At 35.6% G+C, this 17,481-nt stretch overlaps 1 protein-coding gene across 1 annotated transcript; it reads right to left on the bottom strand.

Annotated features, from left to right (window-relative positions):
* Positions 1-796: 796 nt before the first annotated feature.
* On the bottom strand, positions 797-16,746 carry sts (steroid sulfatase (microsomal), isozyme S). The gene is given in 11 exon segments (XM_051114576.1): positions 797-2,611; positions 3,876-3,997; positions 4,268-4,427; positions 4,589-4,726; positions 7,696-7,832; positions 9,402-9,676; positions 9,678-9,817; positions 12,466-12,588; positions 13,003-13,124; positions 14,069-14,228; positions 16,334-16,746. Coding segments are annotated over 10 exon segments (1,758 nt in total). The 5' UTR covers positions 14,221-14,228; positions 16,334-16,746; the 3' UTR covers positions 797-2,222.
* Positions 16,747-17,481: the final 735 nt, after the last annotated feature.

Below are 17,481 nucleotides of genomic sequence, written 5' to 3' on the forward strand. Positions count from 1 at the left end.
TCGCATTATGTTCTATTAAAGTATGTTATTTCCAAAGTATGCTTAAGTGTATTTCTTTTCCACAATGCTTTTTTATAATGCAAAGCTGAAGCTTTACATGCATTTATACTTTCCAACTTCTCACAAGTCATTATAAATAAAGTTCTATAGGTATTAGATACCTATCCTTAAGCAGAGCTCATGTTCCCTTTTGGTGCCTTTGATCATTTAAGCCAGACCGACCTCCCATAATGCAACTGATTGATCTCTCCCCTCTGCAAAAGTGCCCAGAAAATCAGAATGATTGAACTTGTCTATTTTGACATAGGCCTAGATCTTTTCCGGTTTGAGGAACCCCATGGTTCAATCGCTTTCAAGGCTCCCCTGGGTAACGCCATCTGCTCTTTTAGCTGTATCTTTAAAAGTCTCTGTTCACATAAAAGTGATGCAGTTTAGTAGATATGCTGTAAAAGTGGTCAAAATATTTTCAAATTTGATTCAGAAAGATGCTAGTAAGAGATACTTGATCATATGTCAAGTGACACCCACTTGAAATAATTTAAAGAAGCTGCACTATTTTTTCTTTTTTTTTTTACTTTTCAATCTTGAGGAAGTTATGAAACTATCAAATGGTAAACATTAGATAAGGATGAAAAGCTCACAGAGTTGGCACTCTTAAATAGGAAATTTACCTCATACAAATGACTATCAATATCTTATTAGCAAATATATTAAATATTTCAGAAACAGTGATAAATACATCAAGCCATAAAGCACAGCATAATACCAATAAATATCACATCTGGCTCTTAAAAAATTAGGCAAAACATCTTTTTTATTTCCTGATTCAGACCATTTTTAATGTGATGAGATTAGCGTAATGAACATGATGTTGAGAGCGTGGAGAGCCTCTTATGGCTGGCAAAAATTGTAAACCATTCAGTGCAGCCTGATTAGTCACAAAAATAAGCAAAACAGATTGGATACCAAAAATACCACAAAAAAAAAAAAAAAAACCCTTAGAGCACCAAAGCCTGTAAGAGGCATTACGGGTATTGAGTCGTTACCGGCTGCATGCTAGATCAAAGCTTACGAGCATAAAGGTAGTAATTACTCCTTCACAAAATCCCTGACCTTACGATGTTCAATCAGGATGATGCATCTCCAGACTAGGAGGAATACAGAACTCAGGGCAGAGAACCTGGCTGTGACTGCAAACACTGGTGCAACAAATGATGTGCTATCTTATGGCAGTTTCCGCCACTAAATAATAATAAGAAAAGGTAATTACTTTTTCCTTGCACAATTCTGACTTTTTCCCCTCGCAATTGTTTACTTCTCACAACATTTTTTCTTAGAACTGCATGACACAAACTCACATTTCTGACTTTTGTTCTCAGAATTGTGAGATACAAACTAGCAATTGTGAGTAATAAATCAGAATTGTGAGATAGAAACTTGCAATTCTGAGAAATTAAGTGAGAATTGCATGATTGTGGGTTATAAAGTCAGAACTGTGAGGGAAAAAAAAGTCAATTGTGAGTATGTATCGTAATTCTCGGGAAAAAGTCAGAATTGTGAGTTTATATAATGCAGTTTGGAGAAAAAAAGTCAGCACTATGAGTTTGTATCATGCAGTTCTGGGGAAAAAAGTCAGAATTGTGAGTTTGTATTCAATTCTGAGAAAAAAAAAAAATTGAATTGTGAGTTTGTATCATGTATTTCTCTGAAAAAAAGTCAGAATTGTGAGTTTGTATCATGCAGTTGTGAGAAATGAAGTTGCAATTCTGAGAAAAAGTCAGAAATGGGAGATATAAAACACAATTCTGACTTTTTATCTCAGAATTGTGAGTTTATATCTCACAATTCTGACTTTATAACACACAATTGTGAGTTGTTAAGTCAAAATTGTGAAAATGTGACCACAATTTTAATTTACCAATTTAACTAATATTATAGAGACCACCCAAAAATTAAAACTTCATCTTTACTCACCCTCATTTTGATTCAAACCTGTATGACTTTTTTTTTTCTAAATAAAGATCACAAAAGAAGACATAGAAGATAAAAGAAGTCAATGGTCACCAAAACTGTTTGGTTACTAATTTTCTTCTTTTATGAACCAAAATAGCTTTTTGTGTGTATGTTCTGCAGGGAAATTAAGTCATACAGGATTGGGACTGTCCTTATAAGAATTACATTCCCTTCTTGTGCACTAAAACCATAGGACTTTGAGTACCAGTCTATTCTTTTTGAAGCTTATTTCGTATCTTCTCTATCTGATGATCTCGTTCACATGTGCACAGCTGACTAAGAGAAGAGCAGCAGGGCTGGAGCCAGGGCTTCCATACTATTTGTCGAGGAGAAACTTGTACTGGAACAGGCTTCAGGCTCTGTGCATGACGGCTTACTGCTGCCCTTATGACCTCCAGAACCGAGTAGAACTGGGGCTCGGTGTCAGGACTCAAGGGGGTGCTTTCTGTCGGGTCTTTCGACAGGTCATAAAGCAGCGGAGGGTCATGGAACGTGACGAATGGCTTGATGCAAAGGCAGATATGAGTGTGGAAGCAGGCAGAGCTATTTTCTGGGTGGAAGTCAGGGGTAAAGAAAAAGGCCTTCCAGATTGCGTTACCTGGAAAAACAGAAAAGCCAGCTTTCAAAATTTAAGGAATCAGTCATTATCCATCATCCAATATCTATCCATTTCTCAAATCTTATCTAATCATATCAACGCATTAAAATGTTTTACAGAAAATATAACACTTTACAATAAGGTTCATTAGTTAAAGGAAAAGTCCACTTCCAGAACAAAAATTTACAGATAATGTACTCACTCCCTTGTCATTCAAAATGTTCATGTCTTTCTTTCTTCAGTCGTAAAGAAATTATGTTTTTTGAGGAAAACATTTCAGCATTTTTCTCCATATAATGGACTGCTATGGTGCCCCGAGTTTGAACATCCAAAATGCAGTTTAAATGCGGCTTCAAACGATCCCAAATGCGGTCGTAAATGATCCCAGCCGAGGAAGAAGGGTCATCTAGCGAAACGATCGGTTATTTGTAGAAGCAGGGTTGCCAGGTTTTCACAACAAAACCCACCCAATTGCTGCACAAAACTAGCCCAATCACGTTTCGAGGGGGGTTGGGGGCATTAAAAATCACGTTCCAGGGGAAAAATAAACATTTCTTTATCGGGGTTCCCCTAGTACTTCAGGGGCTAAATATGAGGTTATTGGGGTCACTTCAACCTGAAGACGTCAAAAACAACCCGCGGAAACAGTGTTAAAATAGCCCAATTCCACGGGAAAAATCTCAGACTTGGCAAGTCCATTATATGGAGAAAAATCCTGAAATGTTTTTTTTTTTTTTTTTTTTTTTTTAAAAAACAATTTCTTTACGACTGAAGGATGGACAAGGGGGTGAGTACATTATCCGTAAATTTTTGTTCTGGAGGTAGACTTCTCCTTTTGCATTAGTTAACTGCATTAGTTAACATGAACTAAGAATGAACAATAAAGTTCATTCAAAGTTAATGTTAATTTCAGCATTCACTAATGCATTATTAAAATCAGAAATTGTGTTTAACAATTGTTAATGCATTGTGAACTAACACGATCAAACAATGAACGACTGCATTTTTATTAGCTAACATTAACAAAGAGTAACAAGTAGTGTAATTAATGTATTGCTCACTGTTCATGTTAGTTAATACATTACCTAATGTTAACAAGTGACAACTTATTGTAAAAGGGTTACCAATATAATTTATATTACAGTGTTAGTTCACGTCAACTAATGTACTGCTCCATGATTAACTAAAGAAGTTTACTGTAAAGTATTACCAAATAGTTACTAGGTACAACCCGTCACAAGAGTGTATTGAAGTTAGAACTCACTGTTAGGTGGGTGCCATCTGACGGCATTCAGTTCTGCATTGCAGTAATGAAACATAAATTCATGTTCAGAATGCTCCACTTGCCCTTGCAGCAGAGGCAAGAGATCATGACCATCTATGACTCTGTAATGGAAACAAGTGGTGATGCACTGCAATTACTAGCCTAGTTATTGGGTAGCCATGAAACAAAACATCATTATTCTATACTAATGATCTATTGGGGATATGTTCATCTTACAAGGTGACTGAAAACAAATTCTAATCTTTTGACTTCTGTATATCCCAATATTTCAATCTACCTCCAGTTTAGTAACATCTATTGTATTTGCATCTGTTGTCGCAGTAACCGAATCCTTGACTGGCAGATCTTGTTGCTTGGCGACAGATTCTTACCTGTCGCTGGGTATGGAAGCACCAGCTAAATTCAGCACTGTGGGGAAAATATCCATGTTGCTTGTGGGCTCATCAATGACCTTCCCGGCAGGTAAGACACCTGGCCAACGAAGTATCCCTGGTATCCGAATCCCACCTTCCCAGTTGGTTGACTTGCCAGCTGCTCGAGAGACGGCAGAGAGAGACAAAGGATGTGAAAATGGAAAAATTGCAGTCGCTGTTCACTTCATATTTAAAACTGAAAAAAATGTTGAAATACGATGCTTTGTTGGTAAACTGGCTCTCAGAGCAATTCTAAGGACAAACCCTTAAACAGAATACCTTTGTATATGCCGCTAAAACCCCCATGCATCTCTCCATGGATGGAAATTTCTTCCAGGTGAGGCCCCTGATCTGAAGTCATGTACACCAATGTTTTTTCCTTCAAGTTTAAGCGCTCCAAGGTCTGCATGATCTGACCTAAGAACAGCAACATTGTGAGAAGTCAGACTGACAATTCGATCAATATTAAAATCAACTAAAACCAACCTGGTGCAACCTTTAGATGTAACTACTGGAAAAGTTACATATTCCAGCGCAATGCAGTAGTGTATGGATTTTTCTTAAAATTCTCATTTGGGGTTTGATTAAATCCATATCACTAAGGTAGAAACGTTTACAATTTATTTACACGAAGTACACAGTACTATATAAACAACTTACAACTGAGAAACACCACAAGCATTTTATCATACAAGGTCCAGCAAGCAGAAACATGGAGAAAGAAGAGGGATTTGTCTTTATAGAAAGTGCTCTGAATACATTTACGGTTTAAAGGTTACCTATTATGCCCCTTTTTTTATTATGTAATATATGCATGTCTCTTTAAATGCAAATGAGCTGCTGCTCCCCACCCCCTTTTTCAGAATAGGACTGTGCCTTTACAGCTTGTGCATCAGATACTCTGCCAAAAAACATCTGTTTGGTTTTGACGATCTTATCTATTGCACTGAAATCATGCATTTTAAAGCCATATTAGTTTAAAATTGTCTGAATTTTTTTTTTCAGTGACGGAAACTGAAAATTGTCTGAATTTTTTTTTTCAGTGACGGAAAAATCTGAAGGCTGTCCGTCACTTTGACAGATTACACTGAGGGTGATCTAATGTAACCTGTAACTGTAATTCCCATTCCTGTCCAGTTGGTAGCGAGTGCGTTCCAGTGTAGCAGCAGAGCGCGGGATCCAGAATAAAAACGAAACTGTCACGAATGTGTTGCTATGAGTTTTATTACGCACAGACAAAAACCCAGAAGCTACAACGATCTATCACGCTACATTAAAGAGTGCCAGAACGGTATTTAATGCTTGAATTTCCTAATGAAATGGACAAAATTTGACATCTGAAACTTTGTTTCATATCAAAAGTAACACAAAGCTTACCCTATTGCGATGTATCGAATGGGAGGTGCACTATGTACTGTTCATTCATTAACCAAAAACAGCATAGACCAAAAAAATCAATTGTGATTTACGAATCTATATTGGTTCATAAAAATGAGAATATATTAAAATTGCTTTCACTGCAGGGTGTGGTGTTGAACACTGAAAAGTTATGCAGTCTTATCTATTCATCTGTTCTCTTCAAATTAAATGCATAAGCCTATATCGTCCTCTAGGTTTATAATTAAAAATGAAAATGTGAACAAAATAAAAGCAATTAAATGTGTTATTATAATTAAAATATGAAAATTAAAATGACAAGTAATAATAGATTATGACGGAATTTTTAAGACCCTGACCGTCAAAATGACGGACAATGTTAAAGTCTAATGCAACCTTTGCTTCCGATATAGGGTTTTCTGAGCGCAGACATCCGAAGCTCACACACAGAAAGCGGCTCTCACTTGACATGTGAGTACTAAACTAAGTTCTCTTTCATGTCTTATTGCACTTAAACTGTCAATAAATAGAAGTTTATGTTAAAAACACACACAAAAACAGTCGGTTACAAAAACAGTCGGTTATGTCTGTAAAGGTAAACAGCTGGAAAAGAAATCACATTTATATTAGATCTGTGTGGCAGAAGTGTAATATACAGTAAATCAATAAATGCACTGCACTCGTCTCCTCTGAGGCTGGGACTCTAAATAGTGTTCTGGGCTTGTCTGTGCAGCAAAAAAACAGAACAGTTAGCATGCTTTGCTCTAACTTTTGCCATGGTGTTAGAACTGGTACACTGTTGTCGCTTGTGAAAACAAAATGGCGGCACCATGGGTGGAACCATGCAGATTAAGGGGCGGTAATATTACAACGATTACAACAGGCTTGCTAAAACAAAGTTAAAACAAAGTCCTCTTTCATGATTTGGGCCGGCGTCCTGCAGAGTTCAGCTCCAACCAGCTGAACCAGCTAATCAAGGTCTTACTAGGCATACTAGAAACTTCCCAACAGGTGTGTTGAGGCAAGTTAAATCTAAACTGTGCAGGACACCGGCCCTCCAGGACCAAGTTTGGGCATCCCTTATTTAAATGGATAGTTCACCCCAAAAAGAAAATTCATAATTTACTCTTGCGTCATTCCAAACTGTATGACTAAATTTCTCATAATATATCCTTTTATGTTCCACAGAATATAGGATGAGTAAATGATGATAGAACTGTCATTTCTGGGTGAACTATTATTTTGTTTCCTTTGGGTAATACAAATCTACAGTAGTTCATGATGTTACACTAACTTGTTTCTGCAAATTACTTGTGTCAAAAACCACCATTTACCAGTTTTAACACACTGGCTGAATGTTAGTCATGGTCCTAAGAAACAAAACAAAAACGTATATCTAAAAGCTTATGCTTCAATGCTTGAATAAAGCAAGATAAATAAATTCTGCCTAGACACAAATTTCTTTGAAATATCTTGTTACTTCCAAAACTTAAAATGTACAATCCAATTATCTGGTTACCAGCTTGCAGTTTGCAAAAGACAGAAAAATCAATTCATTCCTTCTGCTTATTTTCCAGAACACTCAAGTATGACTAAAAGAACTGGCCTTCACTTTAAAATTATCACTCTCATGCAACAGTGATGACAGCATCTATTCTGTGCTATAAACAATGTCCTTTTTGCATTTACTGTATATAGTAACTATACTGATTTATTATTAGATTTTTTTCACAGATATTTTTAGAAACCATTCATTGTGCCCTTTTAAGGGACACGCTCATTGGTTTATGATGAATTCGTTCTCGGCTCTGCTGCCTTAGAAGATAAATTTAGCAAATGCAATAAGCATACCTTAATTGAAAGTAAAAAACAGAATATACTAGTACAGTTTGAAATAACAGTTATTACCATGACTTTTTCTGTAAAACCAAAAGACAATTTATTGTACTTAGATTAAACTATCAGTATATTTATATTATTCACGTAACAAGTCAAAAGTCACTCAGTACCTACGCTCCAGTCTACCTCCATGACAGCATCACCATAGAGGCCATGCTGACTCCTTCCCCTGAAGGGATGAGAGGCAAAAAGTCCAGTGTGGACTTGAAGGAATGAGAAGAAGAGCAAGAATGGCCTCTCTGAATTCCTATTATGTAAAGAAAAAAAACTTCAATATTTAATCTTTACATTACCATTGGACAAACACAAAAGCACATAATTTCAGCGTTGGGTCATGACATCAGATCAGGGATTAAAGCCTGGCTAAAAAGGGATTTGCTTTAATGTGAGTTTTCACAAGGCTTTGTTTTACATTAAGGCAATGTCTTACAGTGCCTTACAATGCATACAATACTGCATAGAGAGAATTTAAACTTGCTCATTACTATATTAATCTTTTATCAGTTCTGTGGCTTCTCTGTGATATAGCTAAGAGCTGAGGCTGATATATACTGTTTTTAATTAAAATAATGGTTCACCGAAAATGAACATTTTCTATCATTATTTACTTACCCTTGTGTCATTCAACCCCGTATGACTTACTTTCTTCCGAGGAACATAAAATGAAAAATTTTAAAGCGCTGTACTAGTCATTCTTTTCCACACAATGAATTTGGTTCAAACTTCAAAAAGGACTCAAAAGCACCATAATAGTATCATAAAAGTGGTCTATATGATATTTAAATCCATTTCAAATCTTCTGAAGCCATGCAATAAACTTTGGTTATTATTCTAAATAAAATGATACATTTATGGCGTTTTCGTGTCCTTTTTGAAACGTGAAAGCCTTGAGGCTGGGATACACACCATCACTTTTTTCAGTCATAGTTGACAGACTTCACAGAAAATCACATATGATGCAACTTTTTTTTTTTTTTTAAGCTGCAGACTATGATTACACCCAGTCAGAGGATTTCAAACATGTTTGACATTTTGATATTACAAATACAAATTAGAACAAATACTGTTTTCATTTGTTATGCATCTAGCAATAAGGTGCAAGTTTCTGCATGAGTTTGTTTGAAACAACATAAAATTCTGCTACACTCTTAAAAATAAAGGCTCTAAAGGGGTGTTTTTGTGGTTATGCCATAGAAAAACCATTTTTGGTTCCTTAAAGAACTTTTCAGTGAACCATTAAAAGAACCAGAATGTTTGAATGTTTGAAGAACATTTTTAAAGATCTAAAGAACCTTTTTTCCACTATAAAGAAACGTTTCTGCAATTAAAAGGTTCTATGGATGTTCTAGGTTATTCGTGGAACCATCAATGCCAATAAAGAACCTTTATTTTTAAGTGTAGGGTGTGATCCTCAGTCGGTTAGTATATCATACCCAGTTTCTTTATAACCACTTTCAAGTTTGTAGTGTTTTAAAATCCATTACGATTTTAGTTTTGTAGAATTCCAGCATTTAGTCGAACAACCTGTACATTCTTCAAAATGTCTCCTTTTACACTAAAGAAATAATGTAATAAAAGTTTGGATTGAAAAGGAGAACAGAATAACAATTTTATTTTTAGTGTACTCTACCTTTTGAGGGTTAATCAAATTAATAATGCAGAGGCTTAGGCAAGACCTTTATTTTTAATACAGACCTTTCAAATGAATTGACAATTTCCCTTGATATTAATTCAGTCACTGCATTTGTTAAGCTCAAAGCGAATCCCTGAAAAAGCTTTTTGCACCTTACTAGAAATGTTAGAAGCTGACACATACCTTTCCAGAAACTCTATGGCTTCACTGGTCATCCTTTGTGTGAAGTTCTCTGATGAATATGGTTGCTCCACAATCTCCGGCCCTCGCATGACAAAGCAATTTAGATTGGGGAATGTGTACACCAACAAACCAAAGAGACTCAACACTACCCCCACCAGAACCAGAAAACCAAAAACTACCCTCCTGCTCACAGTTATCATCCCTGCAATATGAAGTAATGCCACAGAAACTAGACCAATACTAAGGGCATTGTATGGGATGTAACCACGGACAAAAAAGTAGGACAGTGCCATGTCCAGGCTGGCAGTCCCGAAGGTGCGTCATAATGGTGCCGTAGAAGTGGTCAAATCCATGAGAGTTAGGATGGTGGCAGTGGTCATCACTCTCCTCACAGTTGAGACCCAAGTGCCATTTCCCTAAAAAATGAGTTCAGAAAAATCAGCAACTGATGACAGGCAAAACAATAACATTAAAGCCAAAAAAAGAAACGATTTAAAACTGAATTTTACCATGTGTATGATATCTCACCATGGAAAATGGCTCAGCCATAAGCAACAACATTCTTGCTCTCTTTCTCATGAAGATTACTCACCGCGTTATAATACAATATGAAATACATTTGTAAATTTAAGAGACTGAAACATTATCACAACTAAAAAGTGGTGAGTATATTTGAAAATCAAATTGGTTCACATTTTTTCACACAGACATTTACCTGCTAACAACAAATTTCCCAGGTTTGCCTGAGACACGGGACTCACAAATATTAAACAATACCTTTCGGGCTCTCACTTGCCCCTTGCGTGTTACGGCGTCTTTAAGAAATGTCAGTTTCAGAATGTCTCCTTATTTAGACAATCTGTTTCTCTGCACTCCCTCTCAGAACGAGGAAGGGGAAAGCTGATTTCCCCAGGATGTGCCTTCGTCTGTTAGACCTAATGGTTTTGACATAAGCTGTTATTCTCCTAGGGTTTTTGCCTAACTTGGGATACTTTGGACAGCAACACAGCATTGCCCAACCCTCAACCAACTGTCAGTTGATTCTTCAACTTGCATTCAAGACCCCTTATTTCTAAAAATTGCAGCTTTAGGTCTTGATTCACAAGAAAGGTTGATAAACATGAACACTAATTTGCTGAGGGGCTGTGTTTGAGGGCAGAGCAGTAAAGGGCTTACAGCCCCTATAATTTCTAAAGACAAATAAATGATCATGAATTATTCTTCTTGTTTCTGGTTTTGAATCTCTGCACACTTTCTCTGAAAACACTGCATTTTGGTCAGATTAGACAACACCACAGCGGTGGCATGCATAAATCAGCAGGAAGGTAGCCACTCGTCACAGCTGCACAGTTTGGCAGCTGAGTGGAGGAGTGCACGTTCCCATTCATTATATGCGACTCTAATCAACTGGTGAATTAAGTGAGCGAGAGATACGGATATGTCATTTTATGAAGGGCAGAAATCGTCTAGAAACCACTAAACCCCTTCTCAGATCTAACTGTGATTCTAAACACACTCTTTCACCCCCCTTTTGATTCAAACAGTGATTTCCTACAAAAGACGAAAAGCATATACTGTTTCGTGTTTCCTGCATGCATTTTGTACTTTTTTTAAGGTGTCTTTAGCCAAATACACTTTGGTCCCTGAGGTGAGCCAATCATTTTATATTTACTCATCTGTTGAGATGTTAGCTCTTCACCCAGTGGTATATCACGCAATGTCACAGATTTTTGAGACATGGGATAACGCAAACTACATTGAACAAACAAAGTGAATAAATAAACTAACAAATCAATAAATCATTATTATTCAGATTTTTTTTTTTTTTTTTTGATTAATCAGTCAAAGATGTTCAGAGGTTTTGGTGAAACCTCTTTTTCTCAGAAAATGTGCTTTTTCTTGCCATTTTTAAAAATTTATCAATATGTACTATCAGACAAGATAGATATTAATATTGAAAAAAGTAGCATATAAATGAGAGAATTATTTTTTTACGAACTTAACGTGACACTGAAGAATGAAGTAATGGATGCTGAAAATTTAGCTTTGCATCACAGAAATTTTGAAATATTTTAAAATAGAAAACATTTAAAACTGCAAATATATTTCACAATATTGTAGTTTGGATCAAGTAAATGCAGTCTTGGTGATAAGACGTAACAAACTATGTTTAATAAGCTTATAGACCCCAAACTTTTTGACGGTATTTGTTTCATAAATATTTACATTTAGGAACACATCTTTTAAATATGCATCTCATATGCATTTCTATCAATCTTGATCTATATGAAGTATAAATTATGGTCTGAGAGCATAAGAGAGTTTTTTTTTTTTTTTTGGTAATAATTGGACAAATAAAATAACACAATAAAATGGTGCATGTGTGTTAAGAGCATACTATTAATAATCTTGGATTATTTTTAAAGCCAAAATGTTGCTGTTTTCAAATCCAATGACAAGTAAAATTGATGTATAACTTCATAAATTGAATTGAATCAATGATACCAAAATAATAGCATGAGCTTGCAACCCCAGGACAGCTTAAGCAATCAATCCACATTAAAGATGCTATTTAAGTGCATATCTCTCCAAAGATATAAGCGACATGTCAGCTTGGACATCACTGCACTCATTAGATTTTATAGGTTGAATAATACCACACTTCCCTCAGCAAGTTCAATGTTTAAAAATAAATGTATATATAATTTATTCATTTTGATTCAGACAAGCTATGAAAAGATAATTATTTGTCATTAACAACACTGGAATTTCTGAAATAACTATGAGTGGTTTGAAATGTGGAGCTGTTTATATACCTAATGAGATACCGAACAATTTTAAGGTTAACTGCGTAACTCTAATCCTCTGGTGATAGTGATCTCAACAACCTTCCCTCCTTGCAGTCAGAACAAAGAAAAGATATGTGAAGAATTGCACAATGACATGTGACCCAATGACATGTGTCGGTCAGCCACCACATGTATTGTCATTGGTCACGCCAGAGGCATTTCCCACAGTGACATACTTTACAGGACCCTGTTAGTGAGTTATGCAAGTTACATACCAATTACAGCAGTAGAATAGCCTTGCCCTTTGACAGCCTTGGCAAAGGTGATTTCTTCTTGTGGAAGGCCTCCTGACGATGCAGAAAAGAGAAAAACTCCCATACGCCCACTTGCTGCCATACCTATGGCATCCAAAAAAGGAAAAAGAAAAAGCGAAAAACAAATGTGCACATGAAATTAGAAACCTAAACCAATGTTAAAGCTGACCATTTTTTATGAATGTGCTGCATAAATGTGATTAAAGGAATAAAAAATGAGTCTACTGAAGTGTATAAATATTAATTCAAACCTCCATGTGCCTCCATTACCACTACTAGTACTACTACTAATATAATTTAATTATTATACTTTTTATTGTAATTACAATAATAATAATTATTATTATTATTAAAATACTTGCCCTGCTAATTATCAGAAATCTCTCATACACAGGATAGGGTTTTGAACATTTACACAGTAAGTCTCAACTATGCTTCAAAAACAGCACCTATCGCTTATTGCAGCAGAACTTAATTTGCAGTAACTCCTGCACTGACCTGACCGGATAGGGTATCTGCCCGTGAGGAAAGCCGCCCTGCTGGGAGTGCAGAGCGGTGCAGCAGCTATGTGTTGGGTCAGTTTCACCCCTTCCAGGGCCAGTCTGTCAATGTTAGGTGTCCTGCAGGCCAGGACAACCACAATACAACACAATCGCATTATGCCTGTAAGAGACATCTATTCACTATTCACCTGGGTTTCAAACTTATGGAAGCCTGGCTACTCTATGGAATAAAAATGCTGATTTTTTTTTTTTTTTTCTCACAATTCAGTTCTTTTTTGTGTTTGTTTGTTTGTTTTTTTAACCACAAAATGTAATTTAGACTTTTTATCTAACAATTCTGTTACACCTTACAATTCTCAGAATCCTGTGGCAGATCACAAAACCAGTCATAAGGGTCCTTTTTTTTCAAAATTGAGTTTTATACATCATATGAAAGCTGAATAAATAAGTTTTTCATTGATGTATAGTTTGTTAGAATAGGACAATATTTGGCTAAGATACAACTATTTAAAAATCAGGTATCTGAGGGTGCAAAAAAATCAAAATATTAAGAAAATCACCTTTAAAGTTCTTCAAATAATGTTCTTAATGTATATTACTAATCAAAAATTAGGTGTTCATACATTTACAGTAGGAATTTTACAAAATATCTTAATGGAACATGATCTTTACTTAATTTCCTAATGATTTTAAAAGGAAAATCAATAATTTTGACCCTTACAATGTATTTTTGGCTATTGCTACAAATAAACCCCAGCGACTTAAGACTGGTTTTGTGGTCCAGGGTCACATATTTTAAGCTGTATACTATACTGTATACAAAGCCATCAAAAGGAAAATACCATGCAAACCACATTTTCTGATCTTGAAGTGAATTCGAAATGAATCATTCTTACACAGCATCTTTTGACACTACTGGTCTAACTGTACATTATTTCACAAGCAGAGTACATACACGTAACAACTAAAATGTAAAATGTGGTCCATATAAGCAGCCAGTTAGTATTGATTTCCTGGAAGAACTCTGAATAAAAGCAATAAACTCAATTATGTGAACAAACCTGAGGGTTGTGTTTCCGTAGCATCCAAGGTCTCCAATTCCTAAATCGTCCACCATCATAAAGACAAAATTAGGTTTTCTACCACTGTCTGCATCAGCAGTACAGAGAAACAGCAGGACAAGGGCGCACCAGATCCATGGAAGGGATTTCATTGTACACCCTGAAGGAAGGTAACAGAAGTTGAAAATAGATGAACAAACAACACTGTGTACATCAAAATGTTTAACATCATATACATACAGTTGGAGTCAGAAGTTTCTGCAAAATGTTTTTTTTTTTTTTTTTTTTTAACCAAAATAAGAGGGATCATATAAAATGTGTGTTATTTTATTATTTAGTACTGACCAGAATAACATATTTCACATAAAATATGCTTATATAGTTCACAAGAGAAAATAATAGTTCCATTTATAAAAATGACCCTGTTCAAACGTTTACATACACTTTATCCTTAATACTGCGTTGTTACCTGAATGATCCATGGCTTTTATTTATTTATTTATTGTCATAGTTGTTCATAATTCCCTTGTTTGTCCTGATATATACATATATCTGTGTGTGTGTGTGTGTGTGTGTGTGTGTCTAATATATATATATATATCCTCTTAAGGCCCAAACTGTTTTTTTACATGCATTTTTTATTTCTCTTTGCTATTTGGGCTTATTGGAACCTAATTAGAATAAAACCTAAGTATCATCTTTTGATATGATGTACTTTTAGAGAAAAATAATGTCCATATATGTGGATTCATGGTCCGAATTTCCACAAAACACAATGAAGTCACCTTTGTGTAACAGAATGAAAAACTCTTTATTTCTGCCTTGAACACAGCAGTTTTTTTTCCTGACTGTTTTTAATGCATTAATAACACATGCACACATATTTTTTGAACATGTTTTGACTATCAGAGAGTAAAAACAACATTTTTGCCCATTTTGGACAGTTAAAAATAGTGTTTGGGACATTTGATATGCTGCAAAACAGTTGCAGGATGACACTGTATGTCTGTAACAAAATATAAAACATTCAAAACATTTTAAATAGCCACTCTTGCATTAGGCTACTAATGTGTTTTGAACATCATAGTGAAAAAGTAGCTCATGTGACATTTTGCATTGGTCTCCATCAATTAATTCAAGTAGCTCCAATGCTCTTTGCAAAGAAAAACGCTCTGGAAATAAAAACATGAAATTAATTTGTATTTGATTTTATCATTTATGTATGTAGGTTTGCATTATTTATTCCAATGGGATAATATGCAAGCTAATTTACATTTGCACATTTTTACTAGCATATTACTTTTTTACTAACATTTTCAACCCAACTAATTTAAGTATGTATGTATGTATTTAGTGATTTAATTGTTATTTATTTTATTGGGACCATGTACAGCTTTTTAGCTGCATCAGAGCTAGCTTTTTTCCCATTTTACATGTGTGCATGTTTACTAGCATATTAGCTGTTTCGAGGAGCATCAGTCCATAAGTACACATACGTGTACTTCGTGTTTAGAGACCTACAAAGATGCTAGTTTTACACTTTTTTTCAAATTTGCATGTCATGACAAATATACAAGGCTTTTATATATATCTAAATCAGAATAAGCCATGAAATATGACAGAACTTATTACCTGGTCGACGTTTGTGTATGGCGCTACCGCTTGAATCTTCCCTTGTGTTCGCCACCATTTTGAATTTTGACCGTAGTGTGTTATAAACTTCTGACACCACCAGATGGCAGTGTAAGTACCCCCATACGTGTCCATAACGCCACCAATTCAGCAGTGAATACAATTGTGGACATAAGAGCTAAAATGTGCTGTCCACGTATGTGGCCACTAAGCCCTAGGAGGTTAAATATATATATAATTTATATTAGCTTTTATTATTTTTAAGTTCCACTCTGTTTCTTTCTTTATTTAGTACTCCAGTTCAATCTTATTTCAACATCGTTTTTTGTTTTGTTTTGTTTAAAATATATACATATATACTCCAGTTTTAATAAACAATTACAACATTGCTGGAAGCTTTGAAAACTTAATTTTAGCTACTGAATGGTAGTCAATAACATTTCGAGAGTCTATCTAATCATTTAGGTGCCGAGTGCAATGACCGAGCATGCACCCTATCTGCAACCTATAGGCTATAATCCAATTATTGCATTCCTACATTGCCTATTCAAATGCTAAACTAGCCCATTCAATACGTTTTGACTTCAGACTAAACACATTTTCTCCTGAGACGGTCGGTCTGCCGTAGCCTACCTGCTGCATCCAAGACGATAGAGACTAGAGAGAAATCATCTGACTGCTGACAGAAATATAAGTTCAACGTCGCTGCAGATGCCAGTTAATGCCTAACATGCTCTAGGTTAGTGTAAACAAACACGCTCACGATATAAGGAAGTTGAATACATGAGGTCACGTGCCTCACGCATGGTCAACTGATACAGCGGAAATTTCTTTTTATATTCAACACTTTCTACCAGTAATCTTTTTTAATGTTTCAGCTTGATTTGAAGAAAGCGCTAAAGTGGAAACCCGGAAATGTCGTGTAACTAGCGCACTGTAGCAGCAGTAACTTTCAGGAACCCTGTTCTCTCCGACGAAAAGGTCTTTGGTTCCAGCTTCTGGAACTCCTAGTTTGTTGGGAGGCTTTAACTTTTGTTGTGTGAGCTTGTTTGCCGCAACATGCGTAGAGACTATAATTATAGGCTTTCAGTGAAACAGCGCCACCTCTCGCTCATTTTTAATATACAAGGAAGCCAATTTTCCATCGTCTGTTTCAGCATTTCTGTGGTCTGCTGTTTTCATGACAGGCAAAAGATCATGCTATGACAAGCTTGTCAAAACACCGTTTGCAACCGATAATCCCGCTGCATATTAGCATAATATTTAAATTTTAACTTTTAAAGCTCCACATCAGAGCCTGACAGAAATTGCTCTGAAATGAGCTCTTTTGAGGTTTATCTCATTGTGCTGGGATCATGTGCGATGATGGAAAATGAACTCCCTCAGTGAAAGTGTGTTTTGGTTTCTTCTCTTTTATATTAGGCTAAGCATGCGACAGATCCCACAGATTTATTTTATACAAACACCAGCAGTCTCACGCTGTTTAGCTTATATTCTAGGTTCTGCAATCGACAGCACTTGAGGCATAATGATTTCCAAAAATGATCCAGTGACTTTGAGAAATGCCTCAGGTATGAATGTATTATTTGTTTGTTTGTTTGTTTAGTTATTTAATTTATTTTTTTTCTGTGTGGTCACCAGCATTTTTCAATGCAATAGAAAGTAGGAGATGCAGATTTAGGACAACATATCTGGCAGACCATTGCCTCTTTTCTGTTCTTTTGATCTCAGCCATTCTCTTTCTACTACATCTTTATAGTATTTATCCATCAAGTCGACTA

Source organism: Labeo rohita, chromosome 1, assembly GCF_022985175.1.
Source record: "Labeo rohita strain BAU-BD-2019 chromosome 1, IGBB_LRoh.1.0, whole genome shotgun sequence".
Lineage (NCBI taxonomy): Eukaryota > Metazoa > Chordata > Actinopteri > Cypriniformes > Cyprinidae > Labeo > Labeo rohita.